At 39.0% G+C, this 24,198-nt stretch overlaps 3 protein-coding genes across 4 annotated transcripts; 1 reads left to right on the top strand and 2 right to left on the bottom strand.

Annotated features, from left to right (window-relative positions):
• The first annotated feature begins 1 nt into the window (after window position 1).
• Window positions 2-2,032, top strand: LOC120420538 (cell division cycle protein 20 homolog). The gene is made up of 2 exons (XM_039583610.2): window positions 2-150; window positions 216-2,032. The coding sequence occupies exon 2, from the start codon at window positions 220-222 to the stop codon at window positions 1,882-1,884; it is 1,665 nt and encodes a 554-aa protein (XP_039439544.1). The 5' UTR covers window positions 2-150; window positions 216-219; the 3' UTR covers window positions 1,885-2,032.
• A 2,415-nt stretch (window positions 2,033-4,447) lies between these two features.
• On the bottom strand, window positions 4,448-15,255 carry LOC120420509 (serine/threonine-protein phosphatase 2A 56 kDa regulatory subunit gamma isoform-like). The gene is made up of 2 exons (XM_039583562.2): window positions 14,150-15,255; window positions 4,448-6,580 (listed from the first exon to the last, which is right to left on the bottom strand). Exons 1-2 carry the CDS (start codon window positions 14,866-14,868, stop codon window positions 5,617-5,619), a joined length of 1,683 nt encoding a protein of 560 aa, XP_039439496.1. The 5' UTR covers window positions 14,869-15,255; the 3' UTR covers window positions 4,448-5,616.
• A 755-nt stretch (window positions 15,256-16,010) lies between these two features.
• On the bottom strand, window positions 16,011-16,911 carry LOC128093721 (uncharacterized). Of its 2 annotated transcripts, none has more exons than XM_052711419.1 (2): window positions 16,543-16,911; window positions 16,011-16,487 (listed from the first exon to the last, which is right to left on the bottom strand). In XM_052711419.1, exons 1-2 carry the CDS (start codon window positions 16,739-16,741, stop codon window positions 16,384-16,386), a joined length of 303 nt encoding a protein of 100 aa, XP_052567379.1. In that variant the 5' UTR covers window positions 16,742-16,911; the 3' UTR covers window positions 16,011-16,383. The 2 variants fall into 2 exon arrangements, with proteins under 2 accessions (XP_052567379.1, XP_052567380.1); XM_052711420.1 differs by having other exon boundaries at window positions 16,547-16,903.
• Between the last annotated feature and the right edge of the window lie 7,287 nt (window positions 16,912-24,198).

Below are 24,198 nucleotides of genomic sequence, written 5' to 3'. Positions count from 1 at the left end.
TTGAAACACCCTGTGGCGCATTCAAAATTGACGAGGAAGAAGAAGTCCAAAAAAGCGTTGAAATCCGGCGGCAGAACGACCAGAACAAAAGGAAAGAAAGCGGGCCACGGAGACTGAAAGACCTGCTGCTGCCGATTCTCGATCCTGAAGGTGAGTGTCCCGGTTTGGGAGTGATGCCGATTTGATGAATAACGGTCATTGTGGTTCTTTTTCAGAACCATGTCTCAGTTCAACTACATCCAAGATCTGCAGAACATCATCACGCTGGATGGCGAACTGACCAAGGGACCGGCCCCGCGATGGCAGAAGAAGCTGGACATATCGTCGGCGGCGTCGACGAGCTTCAATGCCAGCGCGATGAACACGTCCCGGCAAAAGCTTTCGATGTCGTTCACCAATAGCCAGGCGCAGACCGTTCCGCCGGGGACACTCAGTGGGAAGACGCCAAGCAAGAAGGCCGGTGGTTCCGGATCGAAGACAACCCCGGGCAAGGGAGGCAAAGGTCAGTCGTCGTCGTCGGCCCAGAAGCAACAGCAGCCTTCGGGTGGAGATCGATTCATTCCGAACCGGAACACGACGGACTTTGACCTGGGTCACTTTATGGTGAAGCAGAATGAGGGCAAGTCGAAGGAGAACGAGGGAAGCGATGGCAGTGGAGAGGAGGGTGGTGGAACGAGTGGTGGGGCCAGTGGCAGCGGAAGTCCGAAGAATGCCGAACGCATGAAGATGTTGGCGGAGGCCGTTAAGGGATGTGATATAAGTAATCGGCGGATTCTTTCCTACCAGACCAAAGCTCCTGCCGCACCGGATGGTCACATGAACCCGCTGAAGGTGGTGTACTCGGTAAAGACGCCGATGTCTACCAAGAGTGGTTCGCGGTTTATCCCGAATGCACCGGAGCGAATCTTGGATGCGCCGGACATCATCAACGATTACTATCTCAACCTGATGGACTGGAGCGCGGACAATGTCGTAGCGGTGGCCCTCGGATCTTCGGTTTATCTGTGGAATGCGGCCAGTGGCAATATTGAAGTCCTGTACGAGAACGAAGGCAGTGACCACGCGTGTGCGTTGGGTTGGATCCAGGAGGGTCACATTCTGGCCGTGGGCACCAGCACAGGAACGGTCGAACTGTGGGACTGCGAAGCGATGAAACGCCTCCGTGTGATGGATGGTCAATCGGGCCGAGTCGGCGTTCTGGCCTGGAACTCGTTCATCGTTTGCTCGGGAAGTCGCGACGGAAGCATTATCAACCACGACGTCCGCTCGCGGGATCACAACGTCGCAACGCTGCGTGGCCACACGCAGGAGGTCTGCGGTCTCAAGTGGTCCACCGATGGTAAGCACCTGGCCAGCGGAGGCAACGACAACATGGTCAACGTTTGGAGTGCTGCCAACGGAGCTCCTCACACGACCACAACTCCCCTTCATGCCTTCAACCAGCATCAAGCCGCCGTCCGAGCCCTGGCCTGGTGTCCCTGGCAGCCACACACGCTGGCCACCGGTGGAGGAACCGCCGACCGGTGCATCAAGTTCTGGAACGTCAACAACGGTCAGCTAATCAACTCCGTCGACACCAAGTCCCAAGTGTGCGGTCTCCTGTTCTCCAAAAACTACAAGGAACTCATCTCCGCCCACGGCTACATCAACAACCAGCTCACCATCTGGAAGTACCCGTCGATGACGCGACAGGTCGAACTGCTGGGACACACGGGACGCGTGCTCCAGATTGCCATGTCCCCCGACGGTAGCACCGTGATGAGTGCCGGCGCTGACGAAACACTGCGCCTGTGGAACTGCTTCACACCCGATCCGTTGCTCACCAAGAAGGAGAAATCGGCCACCCGGGAGAAGCCCAGTCTGCTGAAGCAGAGCATCCGATGAGCTGTGTTAAAATAGGTATTCACGTGTTTTTTTCTTTTTTACTAGACTCATTTTTACTGCTGCCATTTGCCTGTTTTTGTATTGTAATGTAGCCATGACTTGTTCGTTTACTTTCGAAAATAAAGACAATATTTGAGACTGCAGTGGACTGGTGACCACTAGCTGGCCGAAAGAAATTCCTTGTGGTTTGACCTTTTTACAAAGAAACAATTAAATTTTTGTCTAGCTGCGTTGTTGTGCGGTGAAGTTTCCGTTGCAGTTTGCGCATTTTACACACCGAAATGGTAAGTTCTTTTCTAATTTTTAAGGTAATTCTCTACTGCGATTTAATTTTGAGCAACTTCCGAAATTCAAAACACATTTTTTGTTTATTTGTGTACGTAACACATAAGAAATTATAAAAAAAAACAAAAATCCAGAAAATAAGATCTTTGGCTTTAAAATTTCTAAATTTTATAATTTAAAAAAATATGATTTTCAGAATTTCAAACCATCAAGAAAAAATTTGGTTTATTGGACCTTTTCAAAAATAAAATATAAAACTCCAAATTTATATCTTTTTGAATTTTCGGATTTCCAAAATTGATAGGTATTTATTTAACATTTTTTTTTATTTGAGATTTTTTTTTACGAAATCGTTTTTTTTTATTTTATAAATTTAATGTTTTTTTTCAATTTTCGAAGTTCAGAATTACAGTTTAAACTAGATTATCCGAAGGCAATGGAAAAATTATACTAAGGATAATCGAAACAAGAGTTTTTGTGTTGTTGTCTAATTTTGATTTTTGAGCTTAAATATGGCACTTAAACTACTCAAAAAAGAATAATATTTTTGTGGTGAGGAAATATTGTGAAAATGCATTTGGGGTAAATCCGTTGCAATTATTTTGCAAAGTTTATCTCAAAATTGGTTCGAAAAACAGGGGACAAAACAATATTTTTCGAAAACTAAAACAATCTAAAATACATTTTTCTGCATTGTAAGTGATATTTAGCATGTTTGAACCTGTTTAAAAATATTTTTAATTTTTATGAAATTCCGGTGTACAAAATCGCAATTTTTTTTTATATATATATATATATATATATATATATATATATATATATATATATTTATATATATATATATATATATATATATATATATATATATATATATATATTTATATATATATTTATATATATATATATATATATATATATTTATATATATATTTATATATATATATATATATATGTATATACATATACATATATATACATATATATATATATATACATATATATATATATATATATATATATAAATATATATAATATATATATATATATATATATATATATATATATATATGTATATATATATATATATATATATATATATATATATATATATATTTAGATATAGATATATATATTATTTATGAAAAATTAAAAATATATATTGGCGCCTAATAATAATTATGATTTTTTTATAATCTGTATCCTTAATTGCTATACAAATTTCAAACTTTCTAAATTAAAAATTTCCAGCTGAAAAAAAATAAATCCAGATTTTTTTTCTATTTCGAAATTATTAAAGAAAAAATGTTTTTTAACTAATTTATAATTCCTTTAAAACTTTTTTTTAATTTTATAAAAAAAATATTTTGTATTTCTTTTAAACAATTTATAACAAAAATATTTTTTATTTTTTTAAGAAATATTTTTTTTAGACGCCTAATATAACTAAGCTAAGCTACGCTAAATATTTATGGAACGCCTTTAATTTTTTTTTTATCTTTGTAATTTTAAAATTATTGAAATTGTTTAAATTTGTGATATTGATGCTGATAATCAAATTCTGGGATGATTTTTATCTGTCGTATTTTGCGTGACCTCAAAATGCTTCAAGTGATTTAGGAATATCGTGTCTGCCTGTGAGGATCAATCGGACCGCGCACTGGACTCACAATCCAGAGGTCGCCGGTTCGAATCCCGAGGCGGACGCAAAAAACATCTAAGTGTAAATATAGGTATTCGGTGCCCTCTCCCCGTGCCCATACCTTCACACTTAGGAGACCCAGGAGGTGGAGTCTTGTCGCAAAAAGAACGATACACGCCTGTGGAATCCGTTGACGAAACCGCAAGGTTTAAGAGGGCCACATTATAAGGTGTTACGTCGATTCCGTTTTTTTTTTTTTCGATTTAGGAATATGAGGTCCAAAGTGATACTGGTGATCAAAAATATTGAAATTGGTTATGAAACAGGTACCCAACCTCACCCGCCAGTACCCAGTAATCGAGTCTAACTGTAAGATTTCCTGTCAATCTCGTAATGTTTACGTTTACCCAACTTGGGACAATTTCGAAGCGAATAGCACGAACCCTTTTTTTGCATAATTTTCTCGTACTTTTATTAGTTCTAACAATCGGATTTCCCCGTCCCTGTCGCGTACTCTTTTCGACTTTGATTTTTTTTTTGTTCGGCTCCCCTTTCCCTTTGATGCACAAACTTCTCGGGGTCCGCGGCGGCGATTGTGCCGCACGCCAGAGACTCTCCTAGACTTGATATTTCCATCTCTTTTGTTGCTGTTTAGTCTCTCGTCCACTTTCACACTTGTTCACTAAACAATAATGATAATAGCAATTAATATAATCTTTTTTTTTGTGTAGTATTTATTCTCTTTTTGTTTCAAGACGAAAGTAACAGTGACTTGATTTTTTTTTTGTTTTTTTCTGTTTTGTATTTGTGTAGCTGTTCATTTTTTCTTCTTCTCCCTCTTTAGACCATTCTAGATGATTTACCATTGCTCTCACTTTTAGTGCATTATTGTTCCACATTTTGCGTTGTGTGAAATTCAAATTTTTGCGCTGATTCTTCAGCGAAAGTGTTTTGTTTTGAGTGTTAGTGTGTAATTTTAAGTAAAGAGGGTTAGTACAGGTAGAGTTTGTTGTTTGTCCTAAAAAGTGTATAGATAGGAATTTAGAGTGTTTGTGTGTGTGTGTGTTACCTACCTCTCAAGCAGAGATAGTATATAATAATATAATCTTTCTTTTTGTTTTTTTTTTTCACTTGTGTCACGTATCTTCTTTATCGATAATCATCACTAAACATAATGAGTCTACACACATCCTACAACAGAGTCTCGTCGAGTAAAATAGAAAAAAAAACTTCCTCTCTTTCTTACGTGTAATATTATATAAAAAAGGGAAAATAAACACGAAAGTAATGTTTAGTGCTCGTGTGGGTGCTTGCGGGAAGTGGAAAAAATAAGGGAAGGCATTTCATGCAGCAGGTGTAAAACTATAAAGGTTTCCTTCCCACCCACACACACGACCCCCGGTTCTGTTGTGCTTCTACTTGTAGGATTCTCCACTTTCAGCATTTGTTTGTAAAGCATTTGTCACTTTTCACCTATTGTTTTTTTTTTTTTGCAAATAGTTTGTTTCTCCTAAAATGAGAGAGTAAAGTGTTTAACAATGGTTTTTTTTTGTGTCTCCTCTTTATATTATAATGCTTTTTCCCCGGCTACGTTAGTAGATTTGTTTTGTTTTTGTCCTTTTTCTTTTTTGTTTTATTTGATTCTGCATGATATCTCTCTCTGTCTGTCTGTCTCTCTCAAGTGCGTTAAAACATCTCTTGCTTACGGTGCTTTCCTGCTTCGGCTTAAAAAAGGTACTTGCTAAATAGAACTGAAAAGTGTAAAGTTTTACCAGAAAAAAAAGAAAAAAACAAAACGACGACACAGATTATGTCTTCCGTCCGGTTCCGGCGAGTACCAGCTCACCGGTCGTTCCGTCAACGAGCTTCTCGTAGGTCGGATGTTGCCGGGCCAGGCTCTCGACCTGCTGCCACAGTTCCTCCCGTCGGTTCAGCTTTTCCCGCTCGTTCTGCTGCTCGGCCTTGTACTTTTTGTGACACTCGTCAAACAGCTTCTGGTTCATCTCCATGAACAGCTTGATCGCGTTGTAGATCAGCCCGTGGATCGTTTTGTTCCAGTGCTGTTTGGAGTTGGTGTTGAGCGCCGGGAACATGATCGGCAGAATGACCTTGGAGTTTTCCGATATCAACGACATGATGTACTCGTTGTTCCAGTAGTACAGCGCTCGCTCGGCCACCTGGAAGTGCGGACTCGAGACGCACTTGGCGATCTGTCGGAACAGCGGTTCCATCACCTTCTGGAATTCGGCCGGCTCGATCACGTCCAGGATCTCCTCGAGTTCGTTCAGAAACATCACCTCCTTGGGGCTGTGCGTTTTGGGCCAGAACTTGAGCAGACACTTGATGACCGGTTGCGTCAACGCCGGGTCCTTCTCGAGGAACTGCACCACGCAGTACGCCAGCTGCGGATGGTACACGGACAGACTCTTGACCTTGTGCAGCGGCAGCAGCACCTTTAGCAAAAACTGCTTGTGCTCCTCCTTCAAAGGGAGAGCGAAACCGTTGATAATACTGCCCAGAATCTCCAGCAGCTCGGCTATTCCGTTGTGGTGCTCCGTCTCGTAGATAAACTTGTAGAAAATGTTGTTGATCTGCTTCCGGATGAAGGCACGCAGCCCGAGGAACTTACCGTACACCCGGTGCAGCACCGTCTTCAGAAAGTCCCGCTCGCGGGGGTCTTCCGAGTCGAACAGCTCCAGCAGGTTCAGGATGAAGCCCTGGTCGATGTACCGCTTGGCCACACTCGGCTGGAAGTCGGGCGATTCAAGAAACCTGCAAACAACGAGAAACAAGATTTATTTCATATTCTCATTAGAAACTTTTTTTTTTTTTTTGGGAGGGTGATCCAGCCGCACATCGTTGATGTCGAAACCTCTAAACTGGGCCCTCGTCCTGTCACGTCCGTCAGTAGTCTTGTCGTACATTACAACTAGAACCAGATCTGCCAATGAATTAGTACACTTCGACCAAATAAACACTGACGCTGTATGGATCTGACTCTAGAATAAATGCACAGTTGTGTGTTATTCATAAGTCCAAAATGTTCAATTATTCATATAAGTCCAAATATTCATTTGCGGATAACTACCTAACTTGAATTGAATACAAGATTTAAAGTAACCTATCCGAAAGCTACTCTTATATCAAATCCCCGACATTTTAATTAATAGCCAAAAAATCTAGAACGTTTCTTTTAAAACCTGTCTGGCTTTAAAAAAAAAAACAAAAACAAAAAAATAGATTAACAGTTCATATTTTACAAGTCGTGAATTGAAAAAGAGACGACCATTTGTTCGTCAGAATTCCAGTAGATCCTCGATTCGCAACAATGGTCGATACAATCATAATCCGACAACCGTTAGTTCAACAGATCAACGAATTTAGTCCGATATCATTTCACTATTGATTGATCGAGACTCTATGGAAATTTTGACAAATCAGAATGGTTTTTATGCTACTTGAATGAAAATCACCGATTCTGATAGAATTACTAAATTCACTGTTACTAATTTTGTCCCTAAATAACTAAAGGCAAAGTATAAAAAAATGATATTTATAGTTAAAATCCTAAATTCTTCAAAACCTATTTTTTTAAAAACACGCATCCTAACCTGACACCCACATTAAGATAGGGAAAAATCACATATGTAGCGGTTCATTGTACAAATGTGATATTTCCACTATCAGAGAACCTCCTTGTCTCGATGACAGCTTACCGGCCATCGATTAAGCCCTGAGACTGCGCCAAAGTGGGTTCTCGCAGCATGAAGTGGTGTCCATAGTGCTTATAAAAAAGAATGTATACCCAAATTTTAACTAATGCACTAGGATCAAATCATGCCCCTTGACTTTACAAGGCCCAGGGATTACTCTAACTTAAAAATTGCAACTAAATTTATCATCAAATAAATTTGGAAAGCATACAGACAATTCAATCAATTGTACTATCCTAAAGTCCCACCTAAATCCCACATTGTGATAGTGAAAAAGTCACAGAAGCAGCGGTGTCTTGTGCAATTGTGATATTTTCACTATCGGAGAACTACCTAGTTAACGAAGACAACTTATCGGTCAACGCTTAAGCCCTGGGGCTGCGACAAAGCGAGTTCTCGTAGCATGAAGTGGTGTCCATAGTGCTTATAAAAAAGAATGATACCCAAATTTTAACTAATGCACTAGGATCAAATCATGCCCCTTGACTTTACAAGGCCCAGGGCCATATTCTCATTAGAAACTTTGAAGATTAATTGTGGCGCATACAATTTTGTTTGTAGTATATTCGCAACGTTCAGTGTAAGATCGGGCCTTGATCTCACCCTTACTCTGAGTCAGAAAGAGCAACACGCTAGAACACGTCTTGAGTATTCGTACCAGGCATTAACACCTTTTCCAGTTACGCATTATAAATTGTTTTAGGTATTAACCCTCTACAACCCAACCCCGCCTCTAGACGGGCTTCGATTTAAAAAATCGCCAAAAATCCATTTTTCAACCAATTTTTGATCTTCAAAAAGCATTAGAAAGAAGAACTTTTAAAATTTTGGAAAATTTTAGGGTTGGAAGTTTGACTTGTTTTATGTGACTTTGCCAATGTTTTTAAAAATGTAATTTTTTTAGGGGTCAACTTTGGCTGTGTTTTTTACTAACATTTCCTATATTTTAAGTAAAAAGAAGTGTGCAGTAATTTTTCTAGTGCCCCAGACTATGCCTCTACGCATTTATTTACAATTTAAATGATAATGGTTCCATTTTATAGCAGAAAATGTGAAAAACATGCAAAAAATTGAAAAAGTTACTGGAGTAATTCTCGCTGAAAGTGGACCACTATTTACACAAGGTGCTCAAAAATCAAAAGCAATCTACTTTTCCAATAGCCCCCACCAAGTTATGAATGAAACCATGTTTGGTTGGTTAAATTTGTCCTCACCTCGGCGCCACGAAGCTAAAACATTTTTTTAAATTGGTAATTTTTTGACTTAGGCGCGTCTACAAAATTGCTAATAACTTTGCAAAACTTCAACGAACCCTTGATGTTTAGGGGTGTTTTGGAAAGGAAATGAGCAGAGCTTTCGAATGCACTTGTCAGAAAAATACCGTTCCATACATTTTTTAGCCACAAAACACCAATGTATTTTTAAAAGTCATTTTTGAAGGCCGGCGCCCCGCTTTATCGAAAAACTGACAAATCCATTCGAAAGCTGAGACGATTTCACATAAAGGACCAATAAATCTAAGGTGTATGTTCCTCCTATCTTTTTTAATCTTATTTTGATTCTGCGAGCGCAGCGCTCCGTTCGCATTTCGGGCACCCAAAATGATTCAATATGCTTGCCTCATTTTAAGATTTTGTCAAAAAATATAGGTGCTCACTTTTTAAATGATAGTTTATTGTCCAAGGATCAAAATGCACTTTCGATAATTGACCAATATTTATGTTTTTGGGTTCTTGCAGGCAAGTTAATGTCGAAAATTTGTTTTTTTAACTTTTTTTTGGTAAAATGCTCACTTAAAATTGGGTGGACATTTTTTCAGTAAAACTAATGAATGTAGCATGTAGGAAATTTCACCACGAACATTTTTCTCTAAAAGAAAACGTAATTTCGATACTCCAGTGCCAAGATATTTTAGTTTTAGTGAGAAAAAAAGTGCCAATTTTACAAATTTCTCAGAATTAACAAGCACGGCCTATTATTTACATGCGGCATATGTTTTGGAGGCCAGAGTATGGTTTCTTATAGTTATTTTGGTCGCTGAATTCGGATCTGGAATCAAATTTCAGATAAACAGTTAAATTTGGAGCCACGCCCAAAAGTTATTTGCGGTAATATGCTGTAATTTAAATCGCTAGTAAATTCGGTCATATTTCATCTTTCGCTCACCTTTAATTGATATTTTACTAACGGATTTTTTATGGAAAATGTTTTTTTCAACTTCTGATTGTTTTGAGAGGCCTCGAGGCGCGTTGGTAAGCGGCTTCGACTGCCGATCCTTAAGTGGCTATGGGAAATACACGCAAATAATGTTTGAGCGTGACTAAAATATCATTGTTCACGGTTTATCTGAAATTTGATTCCAGATCCGAATTCAGCGACCAAAATAACTATAAGAAACAATTCTCTGGCCTCCAAAACATATAAAAAAAATAGGCCGTGCTTGTTAATTCTTAGAAATTTGTAAAATTGGCAATTTTTTTTCTCACTAAGACTAAAATATCTTGGCACTGGAGTATCGAAATTACGTTTTCTTTTAGAGAAAAGAATCTATGACATTTCCCCGAATCCCACATTCCCGAAAAGACATTTCCCCGAATGCCACATCTCCGAAAAGACACTTTCCCGAAACGTCATTTACCCGAAAATCATTTCCCCGAACAATCCATTACCTCGAATGGCCACATCCCCGAATGGCGACTTCCCCTAAAAACCATTTTCCCGAATGGCCACTTCCCCTAATTTTCCACATCCCCGAAAATCATTTTCCCGAATGACCGTATCCCCGAACGGCCATTTCCCCGAACGCCACTTCCCCGAACCCGGTCAGGCGGGTATGCCCGTTGCCCAGAACCGCGCGCGCGGTTCTGGACAACGGGCATACCCGCCTGACCGGGTTCGGGGAAGTAGCGATCAATGAAGTATCATGTCCACAATTGAACGTTCAAAAAATTCTGAGATTTTTACAAGCGTTTTATTCCAGCTTCACTTAAATTTTGAATATTTTCCAAGTCTGTGGAATTAAAGGATTCGAATTCCGGATTCTGTGATTTAGTTTCTCCAACTGCTTTTCAAAAAGAACTGACTACGCCGAATCCAAAAAAAAAAAACTCCGACTATGACAAATGATGTAGAGAAGGAGAACATCTTGAGCAGAGAACATGTTTCTAATGAACAAATCTAAATAGCTGCGTGCCGCTTAATTCATTTGCCTATTTTTCTCATTTCGTCGCAGTCGAGTTAACTTGTCGTACGTCGATTTTGGGCCAAATTGAATTAAGAAAGCCATTTTATGCAGCTCACAATGCCCAAAACTCGATTTCAATTCTGAGATATTCAATAAAAACCGAAAATTTTTGTCTCGTGCTAACTTGACAAACTCTGAAAATTGCTGTAAGTGAGACAACTGGCCAAAGAGGTTCAAGATCAGAATGCGTTTGACACACGTACATGCCCGACTACCGTGAACGATTGTTATTATAACTCGGGACCTCAGCAACCAAATTCAAACAAATTTCAGGACAATGCACAGAATGGTCAACAAAATAAAACGTGATTGTTATTTTTTACATAGCGTGCTCTATTTTTCGTTTATTCGGTTCAAACACTTAACTTTGCTGAAAATTGCCCATACAAAAAAAAAAAAAAACTTTTTTTAACGTGGATGATCTCAAAACCCCGCTTTCTTGAAGTTTCCGCGTGGTTTATGAATGGCCTTCTACGGTTATTTGTTTAATCTTTTTTTTCATATTTAAAAACACACGTAGGAGAATTTAATATTAATTAATAAGTATGACCTTTTGTAAAAATATCCCTAAAAAACAATTTAGTTTACATCTAAGTTAATATCATTCAGGAAAATGGAACTTTCGGGGAAATAACCATTCGGGTATATGTAAATTCGGGAAAACGACAGTTCGGTAAAATGGCCATTCAGGTAAATGACATTCGGGGATATGGAATTTTCGGGAAAATGATTTTCGGGGATGTGGAAATTTCGGGAAAATGATTTTCGGGAAAATGGCACTTTCGGGGAAATGGTTTTCGGGAATGTGGAATTTTCAGGGAAATGATTTTCGGGGATATGGGATTCGGGAAAGTGGGATTCGGGAATAAGAGATAAAACCAGAGAAAAATGTTCGTGGTGAAATTTCCTACATGCTACATTCATTAGTTTTACTGAAAAAATGTCCACCCAATTTTAAAAGAGCATTTTACCAAAAAAAGGAAAAACAAACAATTTTTCGACATTAACTTGCCTGCAAGAACCCAAAAACATAAATATTGGTCAATTGTCGAAAGTGCATTTTGATCCTTGGACAATAAACTATCATTTAAAAAGTGAGCACCTATATTTTTTGACAAAATCTTAAAATGAGGCAAGCATATTGAATCATTTTGGGTGCCCGAAATGCGAACGGAGCGCTGCGCTCGCAGAATCAAAATAAGATTAAAAAAGATAGGAGGAACATACACCTTAGATTTATTGGTCCTTTATGTGAAATCGTCTCAGCTTTCGAATGAATTTGTCAGTTTTTCGATAAAGCGGGGCGCCGGCCTTCAAAAATGACTTTTAAAAATACATTGGTGTTTTGTGGCTAAAAAATGTATCGAACGGTATTTTTCTGACAAGTGCATTCAAAAGCTCTGCTTATTTCCTTTCCAAAACACCCCTAAACATCAAGGGTTCGTTGAAGTTTTGCAAAGTTATTAGCAATTTTGTAGACGCGCCTAAGTCAAAAAATTACCAATTTAAAAAAATGTTTTAGCTTCGTGGCGCCGAGGTGAGGACAAATTTAACCAACCAAACATGGTTTCATTCATAACTTGGTGGGGGCTATTGGAAAAGTACATTGCTTTTGATTTTTGAGCACCTTGTGTAAATAGTGGTCCACTTTCAGCGAGAATTACTCACTGTAAAAAAAAAATTAAGGCAAAATGTAATGATAGGAGGTGGTAGAATAGGCCAAATACTACCAAAAACAAACATAAACTAAACAAGATAAATGCAAATTAAAATACTAAAAATGAAACAAGAAAAACATAAAACAAGAGAAGTAAAGTTTTTCGTAGAACAAAAGTTGCTCAAAATGACCTCCTAAACACGGGAAAAATAAAAATTTTCGAAAAAAAATTGGGCAGTAGAGGGTTAAGTAAGTATAAACACCTAACAATTTATAGTGTGTGAGCAATTCTCTTCGAAATCAGCCGATTTCGGCCATTTTTATATTTTGTATTTTTTGTTTTGGCTCAAACTTTGTGGGGGCCAAAGAAGCTATTTTGTGTCATTGGTTCACCCATACAAGTCTCCATACAATTTTTACAGCTGTTCATACAAAAATGGTACGTAAATATTCGAATATCTGTAACTTTTGAGTGAATTTTCTGATCAATTTGGTGTCTTCGGCAAAGTTGAAGATATTGTTGAGGACTATTGAGAAAAAATAAGTTCAAGGAAAAAAATGCCGATTTTTTTATTAACTTCTTTCACAAAAACTCAATTTCCCAAAATACGTTTTTTTTTTTTTCGAGATTTTTTTATATGTTTTAGGGGACAAAAATCCGCAACTTTTCAGCCATAGAGAAGTATGGTCAAAAACCAACGAGGTTTACCGAGTTGGATAAATACGATGAGTGCTGAAAAAAACAAGTTTTGCAACGAGTTGCTTACAACATTTTTTGCAATTCCGAAAAACGCTTTTTGAATGGAATTTTATGTCAATTATTCATGTGTTAAGTAAACTCACCGTTCAAAACAAAAAAATATTGAAAAATGTTACTTTTCCCATTTCAGTGCTGAAAAGTTGAACTTTTCAGCACTGGTGTTGAAAGGTATTAATTTTCCATTTTGTTATTTTTGGTACAGAAAAGTAGGCTATTTCGTCGTTCAAGAATGACAGGAAATGTAAGTAGTTTCACGACGGAATTGCAAAAAATATATTTTCAAAATTTTTGAATCCAAGCTTACATTTGAAAAGGGCGTAATATTGAATGTTTGGACCTTTTAAAAAGTTAGTCAATAATTAGCAAACCTTTTTTGCAAAATGTTTTTTTTTTATCATAGGGCAGCCCTAAAAAAAGTTTCTGCCATATAAATAAAAAATTACACTTTAGAAAATTATCAGTGGTAAAAACGTTCATTTCATCTGAAAAAATGCGGATTTATCAAAAATCAAAGTTTATCAAAAAAAAAAGGTGTGTCAATGCTACAAGAATAACGATCATGACGAAGAATTTAAGATACGGAAAGACGGAAATATCTCAAACCTATCAAAGTCACCCCGCGATATCGGTACTTTCAAAGCACATCTCGAGATTTAAACTTCAGGCGTTTTATTTTGCGTTGTGAAATTCTGGATTACTGCCCCGTATAGAGCCCTGGGACGATGTTCTTCGTAAAAAAAAAATCTTTGTTAAAGGGTTCAAATTGTATCAGATGATTGGAAAATTCAAACCTGCTTTTTGCACTATTAATTTTTGAATTATTAAAAAAATATATTTATGGCATAAGAACACGATTCCTTATTTTCAAACAAATGTATGTTCAAATATTGGCTTATTGCGCTTTGGGGTTGAAGAATATTTAAATTGCAAATTAATCAGCACTTTCGTTTCAAACAACTCAACTCACCTTAAAAACAGCTCGTACACGAACTGCAAATGTGGCCAGCTAGCCTCCAGCGTCGGTTCGTCCTCCTCCGGGTCGAACTCGGCCCCGTTCGGGTTGGACGACGGCGGCAGCGTCCGGAACAGATTCACGGCAAACATCTGCACCGCCTCCGGGTAGATCTGCTCGGTGATAATCTGCTGCTGGCTGCTCACGTACTCGACCATCTCCTGCAGGGCGCACCGTTTGATTTCCTTGTACTTGAGGTCGTTGAGCGGCTCGGAAAAGTCAAACAGCACGCAGCACTGGCGCAGCTTCTGGACGAAAAGTTCCTCCCGTTCCGGCCCCGGCGCGGCATCCTTCAGCTGTTCCAGCGTTTCAATTTCACTCGACTTGGGCACGATAAACCGCGACTGGGAACCGCCGCTGCTCGTGTTGCTGATGTTACTGACTGGCCGTCCGTTGTTGTTGTTGTTGTTATTGTTTGGTCCGAGTCCCGCAGGGCCACCGCCGTTGCCTCCTCCGTTCAACCCGTTTGCCGCGGATGTTGTCGTCGTGTTGGTCGCTCCCCCTCCTCCCCCCGCTGCCGTCGTCATACCCAGCAGTGAATTATTATTGGCCATCGTCATTCCAGTTCCGGCCCCGCCACCGCCTCCGCCACCACTCCCGGACGAATCGCTGCCATCGTCATTCATCGTCATCGTTTTGTTGTTGCCCTCGCTGTCCCGCTCCGGCTGAGGCATTCGCTACGTTCCGTTATCCTCTCCGCAAACAGCGCAAAAACCTGCTCCTCCGGAACCCGCGACCCGCGATGATTAGCTGCTGCTGCCGTAGGTGTTCGTCGTCGTCTTCGTCCCCCCTCCTCTTCTTGCTGCTTCTTCTCTGGCTCCGTCGTTCGTGTCGTCGTTCAATCAGCTCGTAAAAAAAAAACACTTGCCACTCACTCACGCACGCAAACGCATCCGCTAATATGTTCGTCACGCGGCGCACTCCAACCGGAAGGACATCCGTGCCACGGGGACGGCAAAGGACGATCGGAACGGACCGTTTTTCGACGCGGAAAGCACAAATTTTTGGGGAAAGCAAAAACACTCCCCGTTTGACACTTGACAGCTGGCGTTTTTTTTTTCTTTTCTTTTTTTCGGTCGCGTTGCGATTTTCCCCTCACCGCTCGCTGCCGGTGAAGTTTGGTCGGAGGGGCGTCGGTCCGCCAATGCACGATGCGGGTGAGTTGTGCCCCCGATGTCCGTTCAGATTGGGGCGACTATTCTGACTGGGGTAGCCAACCAGTGTTGACAGTTCTAACGGATCTTTTTATGTGGGAAGCCCAGTGAGTGTAGCGCCAAATGATTTGACCGAAAAATCCAAAGTGGGATGTTTGAATCACCCCTCGAAAAAATAAATATTTATAAATAACAAAATAATCAACTTTTTTTTCAAACTTGGCCAAGGACCAAGGACGTCCTAAAATTAACCTTTAACTGCTGATTTTATTGTTTGCATCGATAAAGCTGATTTCTTTAAGCACAATCATCCTTCACACAAAGAAAAAATACTCTGAATTTAAAAAGATCGTTCGTTGGATTAAAAGTTCGCGTTGGTGAATATTCGTATAAAGTTCAAACTTTTCAATTTAAAAGTTGGAAAGTTTTTGATACAACCATGCATTTATGGAACAAAATCGTTGTATCGTTAAAAGTGTTTTACTTTTAATTAGAAAAGAAACCTTTTATAGCAAGAATAAACAACATTTCTAGAGTTTTTTTTTTTTTTTTGATTAGGTCCTATAAACATATGAAAGACAATAGTTTATTGGTCCTTTTCAAAAAAAAACTCTGGATTTAATACTACAGTGTTAATTTCAGAAAAATGTGCTTGATTCTAGGCTTGATTTTATATTTATTTTTAAAAGTTTTAAACAGTATGTTAAATAAGACATTTTGTTATTGTATTTAACGCTTCTGGCCAAAATCCGAGTCCAAGCTGTACCGATTCTTAGGGTACGCCACCGGTCACTTCCGAAGACCCCAAGCTGGACGGTTCCAGACGGACGTTTCGACGCGCGACAGCAAAGTAGAGAACAGGATGGTCACGTTGCCGGCCTTCATCAGGACAGGTTTGGAGAAGTTGGCTGTAGATTCGGCAAGGGTGATCGACGTTTCCTGTGAAGTGCCTGAACGAGGAGTTCCCGATTCTGGAAGCGCATCCGGAAGATTGGGTTGATGAGGCCCTCGGAACGGAATTCGATTTCGAGCACTTCATCCTCCTTCGAGAATGACACAGATTTTTTCGGCACGCTGTCCAGGGTTCATTCGGCTGGAGCTGCGCCGTCGCGAGATGAGCATTTGTGGACGGTTATTTGCTAAAAGAGATGGAAGTAAGTGAAGTTGGCAAGCCACTGTACACATTCTCATTACTCACAGGTGTTGTAAACCGCCGGCACCGAGTGCAACATCCGCTCTGGCTACCTCCGATTATCCCGCTTCTCGTCGTCCTCCTCTTCGTCGGCTCCTTCTCCTCACCGTGAAAATCACCTGTCTCGTACTTGTCCAAAAACCGGATGTTTATCTTCTTCAACGCAATCTCGTTGTTCACGCAACTCTTCGGCAGCGCCATCTCCTCGATGATCTCGTTACAGTCCTCGCGGGAATTGACCTTCAATCACCAATCCCGGGCCACCACCACCGAATACAACCGGTGCGAATCCACATTCCTACCTCCCATCCTAAAAAAAACAAACAAAATCAATCACAAGCCCCACAAAACACCCAAGCTTTCTTCTTACCCATTTCGGTCGTGGAACAGCTGCAGTTCCTGAAGGAAGCTCGCCTTGTACTTTTTGAGCGCTTCACCTCGTCCCGCACCCGCACCACCCTCCTTCGAATGCGTTCCGCTGCTGCTGTTTGGCTCACGAAGGTTTCCGCGTCCGATTCCTGGCTGCTGCCACCGTCGGCTTTGCTTTGCGCCCTAGAATCACCACACACAAAAAAATATTATGGTAATGACAAAAGTAACTTACTTTAGAATTAAAAAGTTGTTAAAATTTGCTACATTAAAAGTTTTTTTCTTGTTTTGAAAATGAAAACTTTTACTGCTACAGTTTTTTAAAATGTCATTGCTCACTGATTTAAAAGTTTTCACTTTTAATTCGACTGTAAAATTTCTTTCATTTTGTCATTCTCGTGTAACCGTGTTCGCCTAAGTCCAAAATGTAAACAAACGTTTTGGTGATTCCGGTGAGTGGAGGTCCACAACGACTATCAAAACCGAACGCGGCCGCTGCCAGGACTTGGACGCGGAAACCTTCGAAAGAGGATGGTGCGGGCTCGGGTGCGGGTGCGGAACAAGGTTGGGAGATTAGGGGAAAGTTGGTTTTCAAAAGGATAAGGCCATGGATGAAGCTTCCTGCAGGACCTGCAGCTGTTTCACGACCGAAATGGGTAAGAATGAAGCTTGGGTGTATGGTGGCGTTTGAGATTATTTTGTTTGTTTTTGTAGGACGCCGTTTATGTGGTTGCCGAAGATCGGAGGTCGGGATGTGGATTAGCACCGGTTGTATTCAGTGGTGGTGGCCCGGGGTGGGTAGACGAGATCGACGTTGAAGCAGATTTACATCCGCTTTTTGAACAAGTACGAAAAAGTTAATTTTCACGGTGAGGAGAAGGATCCGATGGAAGAGGGAAACGACGAGTAGCGGCATAATCGGAGGTGGTCAGCGCGGATGTTGCACTCGGTGCCGGCGGTTTACGACCATCAGCAGCATTATGTGCCAGAAGTGATGACGGGACAGTGTGGGATGTCCCGAGGGTCCGCAGTCCATTTCTCGTTGCGGGACGAGTATTACCTAAACATCCGGAAGGCACTAGTTCTGGAAGGACCGTCTGTACGAAAGCCACAGGTCCTAGAGCTGTCGTACTCAGATTACTTCCAGAGGATGGAGCGAGATCCGACGAACCTGATCAAAAACATCTACCTGGAATACCGAAGAAGTTATAGGTGAGTATTGAGAATGTGTTCAGTGTCTAGCCAATTTCATTTACTTTAAAACTCTTTCAGCAACTCCCGCCCGCAAACTCTCAACTCGCGACGGCGCAGCTTCGGCCGGATGAACTTTGACGGTGAGTTGGCAATATCTGTATCATTCTCGAAGGAGGGCGAAGTAATCGTGAACTATCCGTTCATGCGCTTCACTTCCTAGCCGGAAAACGTCGACTTCCCTTCCCGAATCAACAACCAATGGCCAACTCCTCCAAGCCTGTCCTGATGATGGCCGGCAACGAGACCACCCTGTTCTCTACATCGCTGTCGCGCTCCAAAATAAAGGCCGCGATGTTGCTCCCCAACGAAACATCCATCCGTAACCTGCTCAGCCTGGGGCCTTCGAACGTGACCGTTGGTTACCGTAAGAATCGGTACAGCTTGGACGCGGAAGTTGGCCAACCATAAGCAGATCCGTTAAATACAAAAAAAAATCGAAAACATACTGTTTTAATATTAAAATATTGAAATAAAATCCATCACATGTTTCGAAAATCATCACTGTAATGTTAAATGTTATTTATTCTTGCCATAAAAAGTTTTTTCTTATATTAAAAGTAAAAAACTTTTACCTATACAACGATTTTGTTCCAGAAATGCATGGTAGTATCAACAACTTTTTAACTTTTAAATTAAAAAGTTTGAACTTTCTACGAATATTCACCAACGCGAACTTTTAATCCAACGAACGATCTTTTTAAATTTAGAGTATTTTTTCTTTGTGTGCAGCACCACTGGACCCACCAAAGTGTTTGTTTACATTTGGAACTTAGTCGTACACGGTTACACGAGAACGTCAAAGTGAAAGAAATTCTACAGTCGTATTAAAAGTTAAGACTTTTAAATCAGTTAGTAAGGAGATTTTCAAAAACTTTACCAGTAAAAGTTTTCATATTTTAAACAAGAAAAAAACTTTCCCTCAAGCTAATTTTAGCAACTTTTTAAATCAAAAATAAGTTACTTTTGTCATTACGGTAATATTCTTTTGTGTGTTTGTACGACCACAAAGATTTAAAATGGATTTTTAAATCAATTTTGAAAAAATAACTTTGTGGCCTTTCTTGACAGCTCTTTTCTAGAGGACCATAACTTTTCAATAGTAAAAGTTGTGCTGTCCATTTTTTTGCATTAAAATCAAAAATAGTGCCCAGTCACGACGTTCTAGTAGGATTCTAGCAGAATTCTTAGATAGCTGGATATTCTTAGAGCATTCTAGCAGAAATGTTCCACCGTTCTAGCAGGATTCTGACAGAACCAGCTCTGCTAGAATATTTCGTGACGAACGATCAGGAATATCCAGGTTTTTTTATTAGGTCCTATAAACATATGAAAGACAATTTTTTATCGGTCCTTTTCAAAAAAAAACTCTAGATATTTGAAAATTTTCATATACAGAATATTCCAGTGAAATAGGATCCTAAAGCCCAATGTACATTTTTATGAACAACGGTAAAAAATACGATTGAAAATCATTTCTGATCACTTTTTTCATTTTAATTGGCCCTGAAGTTATATTTTAAATTGATTTATAAATCCATTTTAAATCCTTTGCGGTCGTACACATGTCACATCTGCGCAGAGTCATTAGGTCTATTCCCGTACTGCAGAATTCTGCAATTCTGCACGAAATCGGCAGCAGAGCGTTCCCGTACTTTTCTGCAACAAAAGTAACTTTTCTCTCAGGCAGAACTTCTGCAGTGAGAGAGGTAGAAGTTGCAGAAAAACCGTTCCCGTACTTTTCTGCAAGCTCTCTCTTCTCTTTCTTGTTGAAAAGTTACTGCAATTTGGTGTGATGGATGTTGACTACACGCTTACATAAAATCTGCAAGTTGGGTGAAATTAAGCATTTTATTATTAGTTGCTATAATAACTGATTTTGGGGTAGTTTTTGTTATGTCTGGTTTTATTGAGAACGATATTTTTATGTTAACGATTTCAGGCTTAGTTCGTTCATGTAAATGATATTTTTTTTAGTGTTAATATTTTTACTTGATAAAAAATTGATAACTTAAGCCATAGTATTACAGCACTGCTAGTAACCCAACAAAATAATTGTTACATAAAAATAAATTGATTTAAAAACTTTTAAAAGGCACATTCCTTTTGAGTTTAATAATTTCAAATAAATATTTGTTTAGGAATATTTTTTGATGTTCAATTGCTTTAGAATAAACCTCGGAATATACTAAATATGTGTGTTAAAATAACAGGTAAATTTAATTGGCAAATAATAAATTGTACCTTTAACGGTGCTACCAATTTGTATTCTTATATGAACCAAAAAAAATATGTTATTTTGTCGAAATTAAAATTCTTAAATTCTCAAATTCTTGAATTCTTAAATTCTTAAATTCTTAAATTCATAAATTCATAAATTTTTAAATTCCTAAATTCTTGAACTTTTAATTTCTACGCCATCTTGAATCATAATAAATACACATGTTTTGGAGTCATATTTTAGGTTAGAAACTCAAATTTAGAGGATTGGAGATTGGAAATTTTGACTGTTTCTATTTTATTTATATTTGAGTTTTAAAAATTTTGATTTAAAGATTTTTTTATTTTACTTGTATTTGAAATTATAATTTCTTTAAGTTTCTATCTTATTATTCTTAACAGTAGCTTTTGATTTTTTGTGATTTTATTAAGAATTTTTTCAATCTTTTTTTTATTTTGAATTTTCAAAATTAAGATTTTTTTTGAACTTTAATCATTTTTAAATATTTAGTTTTTAATTATTTGACTTTTTTAAGCTTTGATTTTGTGATTCATTGTTTTTTTTATTTTTCTGATATAATTATTTGCATTTTTAAATTTCTCAAATATCTAATTTAATGTTTTTTAAAGTTTCTCGATGTAGAAATATTAGTTTTTTTTATATTTTTAATTATGGATTCCTTAATTTCCAGATTGCTTAATTTATGTGTTTCAAATTTTTTGAGTTTGTGATATTTTTTTTAATTGTCAATTTTGCTGCGTCACCGTTGCGCTTTCATGTGACATGTGACCAGTCATAATTTATTTGTGTTGTCCTGAATAATCTTTCAAACATTCTGCTATTAAACATGTATTTATGGTCCCTTTTATATAAAACCTTTGTTTGTCTTTTTTATCATATTTATTTAACGTACCTGCCACTCTCATTTGTAAAATTGTTTACCTAATGTAAAATTTTTAAGTTGTTTCTAATGTATGATTTCTACCTAAGCATAATTAATTTCTAGTTACTTAATAAATAATATTGCTTATTGCGAGATAAAATCAATTTTCTCCTTCGTTGTGACTGACAGGAATTCACAGCCGCCGAACTACCGCTGTGTAAAAATCAGCAGGTTGAACTGAAATCAGCGTTGATTTGGCTGTCAACCTGATTTTTTTTGAATATTTTCCAAAAAGTCAGCAGAAAACTCAAGGCAACCTTTGACAAAAGCCAAAATTTTGTTCTGCGGCTGTCATGCGGCCATTATTCTGCGGTCATATCAGCGCGCGTGAACTCTAATTATTAACGCCCGCGATAATATTGCGCGTATCTAGATAATATTAATTTCAGTGATTTTACAAAACGCCTGGGTGGTATGACCGCATGACGTGCGGCCTGTTAAAAACAAAATAAGATCATAGCAACCGTTAAATATTCTGTTTGATGAAAATATCTGTCATCTGTTATTTAGTTGACTATTTCCTGCTTACAAGAAGAAATTTGCTGTCCACACGAAGGTTTGGTTTAAAATTGATAAGTTTTATTTTTACTAATAATTATTCATTTGTACAGCTAAAATGTTATCCCCTGATGACGATTTGATCACATATAACGCATTGAACTCAGCATCCGATTCATCGAAAGACTAGTCGAGCTACGGGGAACCAGAATTTCTACTGGATCAATGTGATGAGAAAGCTTCCCATGCGCCAGTGCCAACGCACACCGCGGGTTTGGTTTTCTAGCTTCGGTACGAGCCTGAACCCATTTGTGTGTTGGTATCTTGGTTCATCGTACCAGCGCACCACGACACTCTCGGCTCGCCGCGTCGGTTTTGTGTCTGGCACTCGCTCATGGCATAAACCCAGCGTATGAGCCAAGGTGCTTCACTCGGTACGTGCCGTGGTACGCGCCGTGGCATTGAACCCGGTTTGTACCGCCAGCGCGTACCACGGCACGTACCTCGGCAAAGCAAAACCGAGGTACAAATGAACCGCGTGTACCGCACGGTTCAGGGAAGCTTGGAGGAGGTCGATTCTTCGTACGAACGAACTTTACGCGCGTGATCTGTCGGTGAATAGAGAAGAAACGAACAACGCAAACGAACCACATGCTTACATGATGGGTTGTCTGCATTGAAAGAGCCACCAGGAAGCAAGAGGCAAAAGGAAAAGCCTTTAACTTTTAAATGCGATTGTATCCGAATATTAAACTTTATTTCAACATTTATTTCATGTATCAGTACAATAAAAACTAATGCTAAACCTTAAAAGTCTAATTAAAACCCACAGTTGGATCAAAGAGGAAATCGCGATTACTCCAATAGATCACAGGTAGTCGATGATCGCATGGCGACAATGGATCCTCGCTCCGATGTAGCAAACGCTCTCACACACTCGGAAAACTTCACCATAGTGAAGGTACCTCCCACGAAAAAAGACTCGTGCAATCCGTTAACGCCCAGAAAACTCATCGCTCACCAATAGGTGCGTACTCCTGGTCCTCAATATTCAACCTTTCAATAGCAAGCTCGTCAAGAAGCTCAAATTATGAATGTCACACATCACAACAGATAGTTCAGATTGATACCGGTAACATCTTGAGTCCACAACTGTCCCGCTCGACGCTTCAGAACTTTCCAGCTGTATCCTTTGGCATGCAATATGCGATTGTCGGTTGTAAAGCTTATTTGCTTGCGGAACTTGAGCTGGAACCGTTGTTTCGTCGTACTTTTCAATCCAGTTTGAAATCGTAGATGGTTGCTTGCCATAAGTTTTGGCCAGTTGAGTTTTACTTAATTTTAAGTAGTAAAAGAAGTAAATGCAAAGGAGGGTTGTTTTAGGTGAAGCGTGCCTTTGAAGCACTTCCTGCCGAGCATGCGCCATGTCTAAAAAGATAATTGATTTGTGTCCAAATTTATTTTTCAATATTTAAATAAAAAATTACCACCTTGAGAGGTTTAGAATCGATGTTTATCTCAGAATGACAGTTGTTGATGAAAATTTTATTTGAAATAATTAAGATAATCAAAGCTTGCTGTACCGTTTCAGTTTCAGTTCAATTAGTTTATCTGTCATGCGGCTGTCATGCGACCATTTTTATGCGGTCATACCAACGCCAACGAATTCTAATTATTAACGCCCGCAGTAATACATCCTTGATTTTTTAAATAATGCAGTAAACAATAATGTCCCAGTTCTAGAGGTAAACTTCTTTCAATTACTTTTTTTGTCAACAATTTTTTTTAATATTTTGAAATAATTAAAAAAAATAATACCCAATTTGAGTAAATCCACTCAACTGTGTACAATATTGCAGAAAAAGTACTGGAACGCGTTACCCAGGCAAAATTTTTGCCGCTTATCTCCTTGCAGAACTTCTGCAAAAGAGAGAGATGAAGAGAGCGAGCTGAAAAGTACGGGAACGTGCTGCAAAAAAGTGACTTATGCTGGCTGCAGAATTCTGCAGAAGCTGCAGAAATTTTGCAATTCTGCAAGTACGGGAATAGACCTATTGACTCAGAAAAATAAGCTTTTTTTGGGCAGCAGCGGCAGCGAAAGATAGCCAGAGAGGATGAAGAAAAACCCCAACATTAACTCCCTCTCTTTTGTTCTGCTGTTTGTGAAACCATATTTCTTGACTTTTTTTTGATAAGGTCCTATAAACAAATGTAAACATTGAGTGTATCCCTTTCACACCTTATGTCAAAGTCCATCGGAGTAAGCGGGATACACTCAATGTTTACATTTGTTTATAGGACCTTATCAAAAAAAACTCAAGATTTCTTAACCTTTCGAAAGTCGCATTTTTCGGCCTCTCTTACAAACGGTGCACA

This window comes from Culex pipiens, unplaced genomic scaffold (genome assembly GCF_016801865.2).
Source record: "Culex pipiens pallens isolate TS unplaced genomic scaffold, TS_CPP_V2 Cpp_Un0012, whole genome shotgun sequence".
Taxonomy (NCBI): Eukaryota; Metazoa; Arthropoda; class Insecta; order Diptera; family Culicidae; genus Culex; species Culex pipiens.
This window is presented reverse-complemented; position numbering and strand designations above follow the sequence as displayed.

Excerpts from the sequence above, each read along its gene's own strand:
- LOC120420538 (XM_039583610.2), top strand. The coding sequence starts at position 220 with ATGTCTCAGTTCAACTACATCCAAGATCTGCAGAACATCATCACGCTG.
- LOC120420509 (XM_039583562.2), bottom strand. The coding sequence starts at position 14,868 with ATGCCTCAGCCGGAGCGGGACAGCGAGGGCAACAACAAAACGATGACG. Across the intron at positions 6,581-14,149 it reads GTGTACGAGCTGTTTTTAAG|GTTTCTTGAATCGCCCGACT; the intron begins GTGAGTTGAGTT and ends CGTTGTTTGCAG.
- LOC128093721 (XM_052711419.1), bottom strand. The coding sequence starts at position 16,741 with ATGGCGCTGCCGAAGAGTTGCGTGAACAACGAGATTGCGTTGAAGAAG. Across the intron at positions 16,488-16,542 it reads GCGGTTTACAACACCTGTGA|CAAATAACCGTCCACAAATG; the intron begins GTAATGAGAATG and ends CATCTCTTTTAG.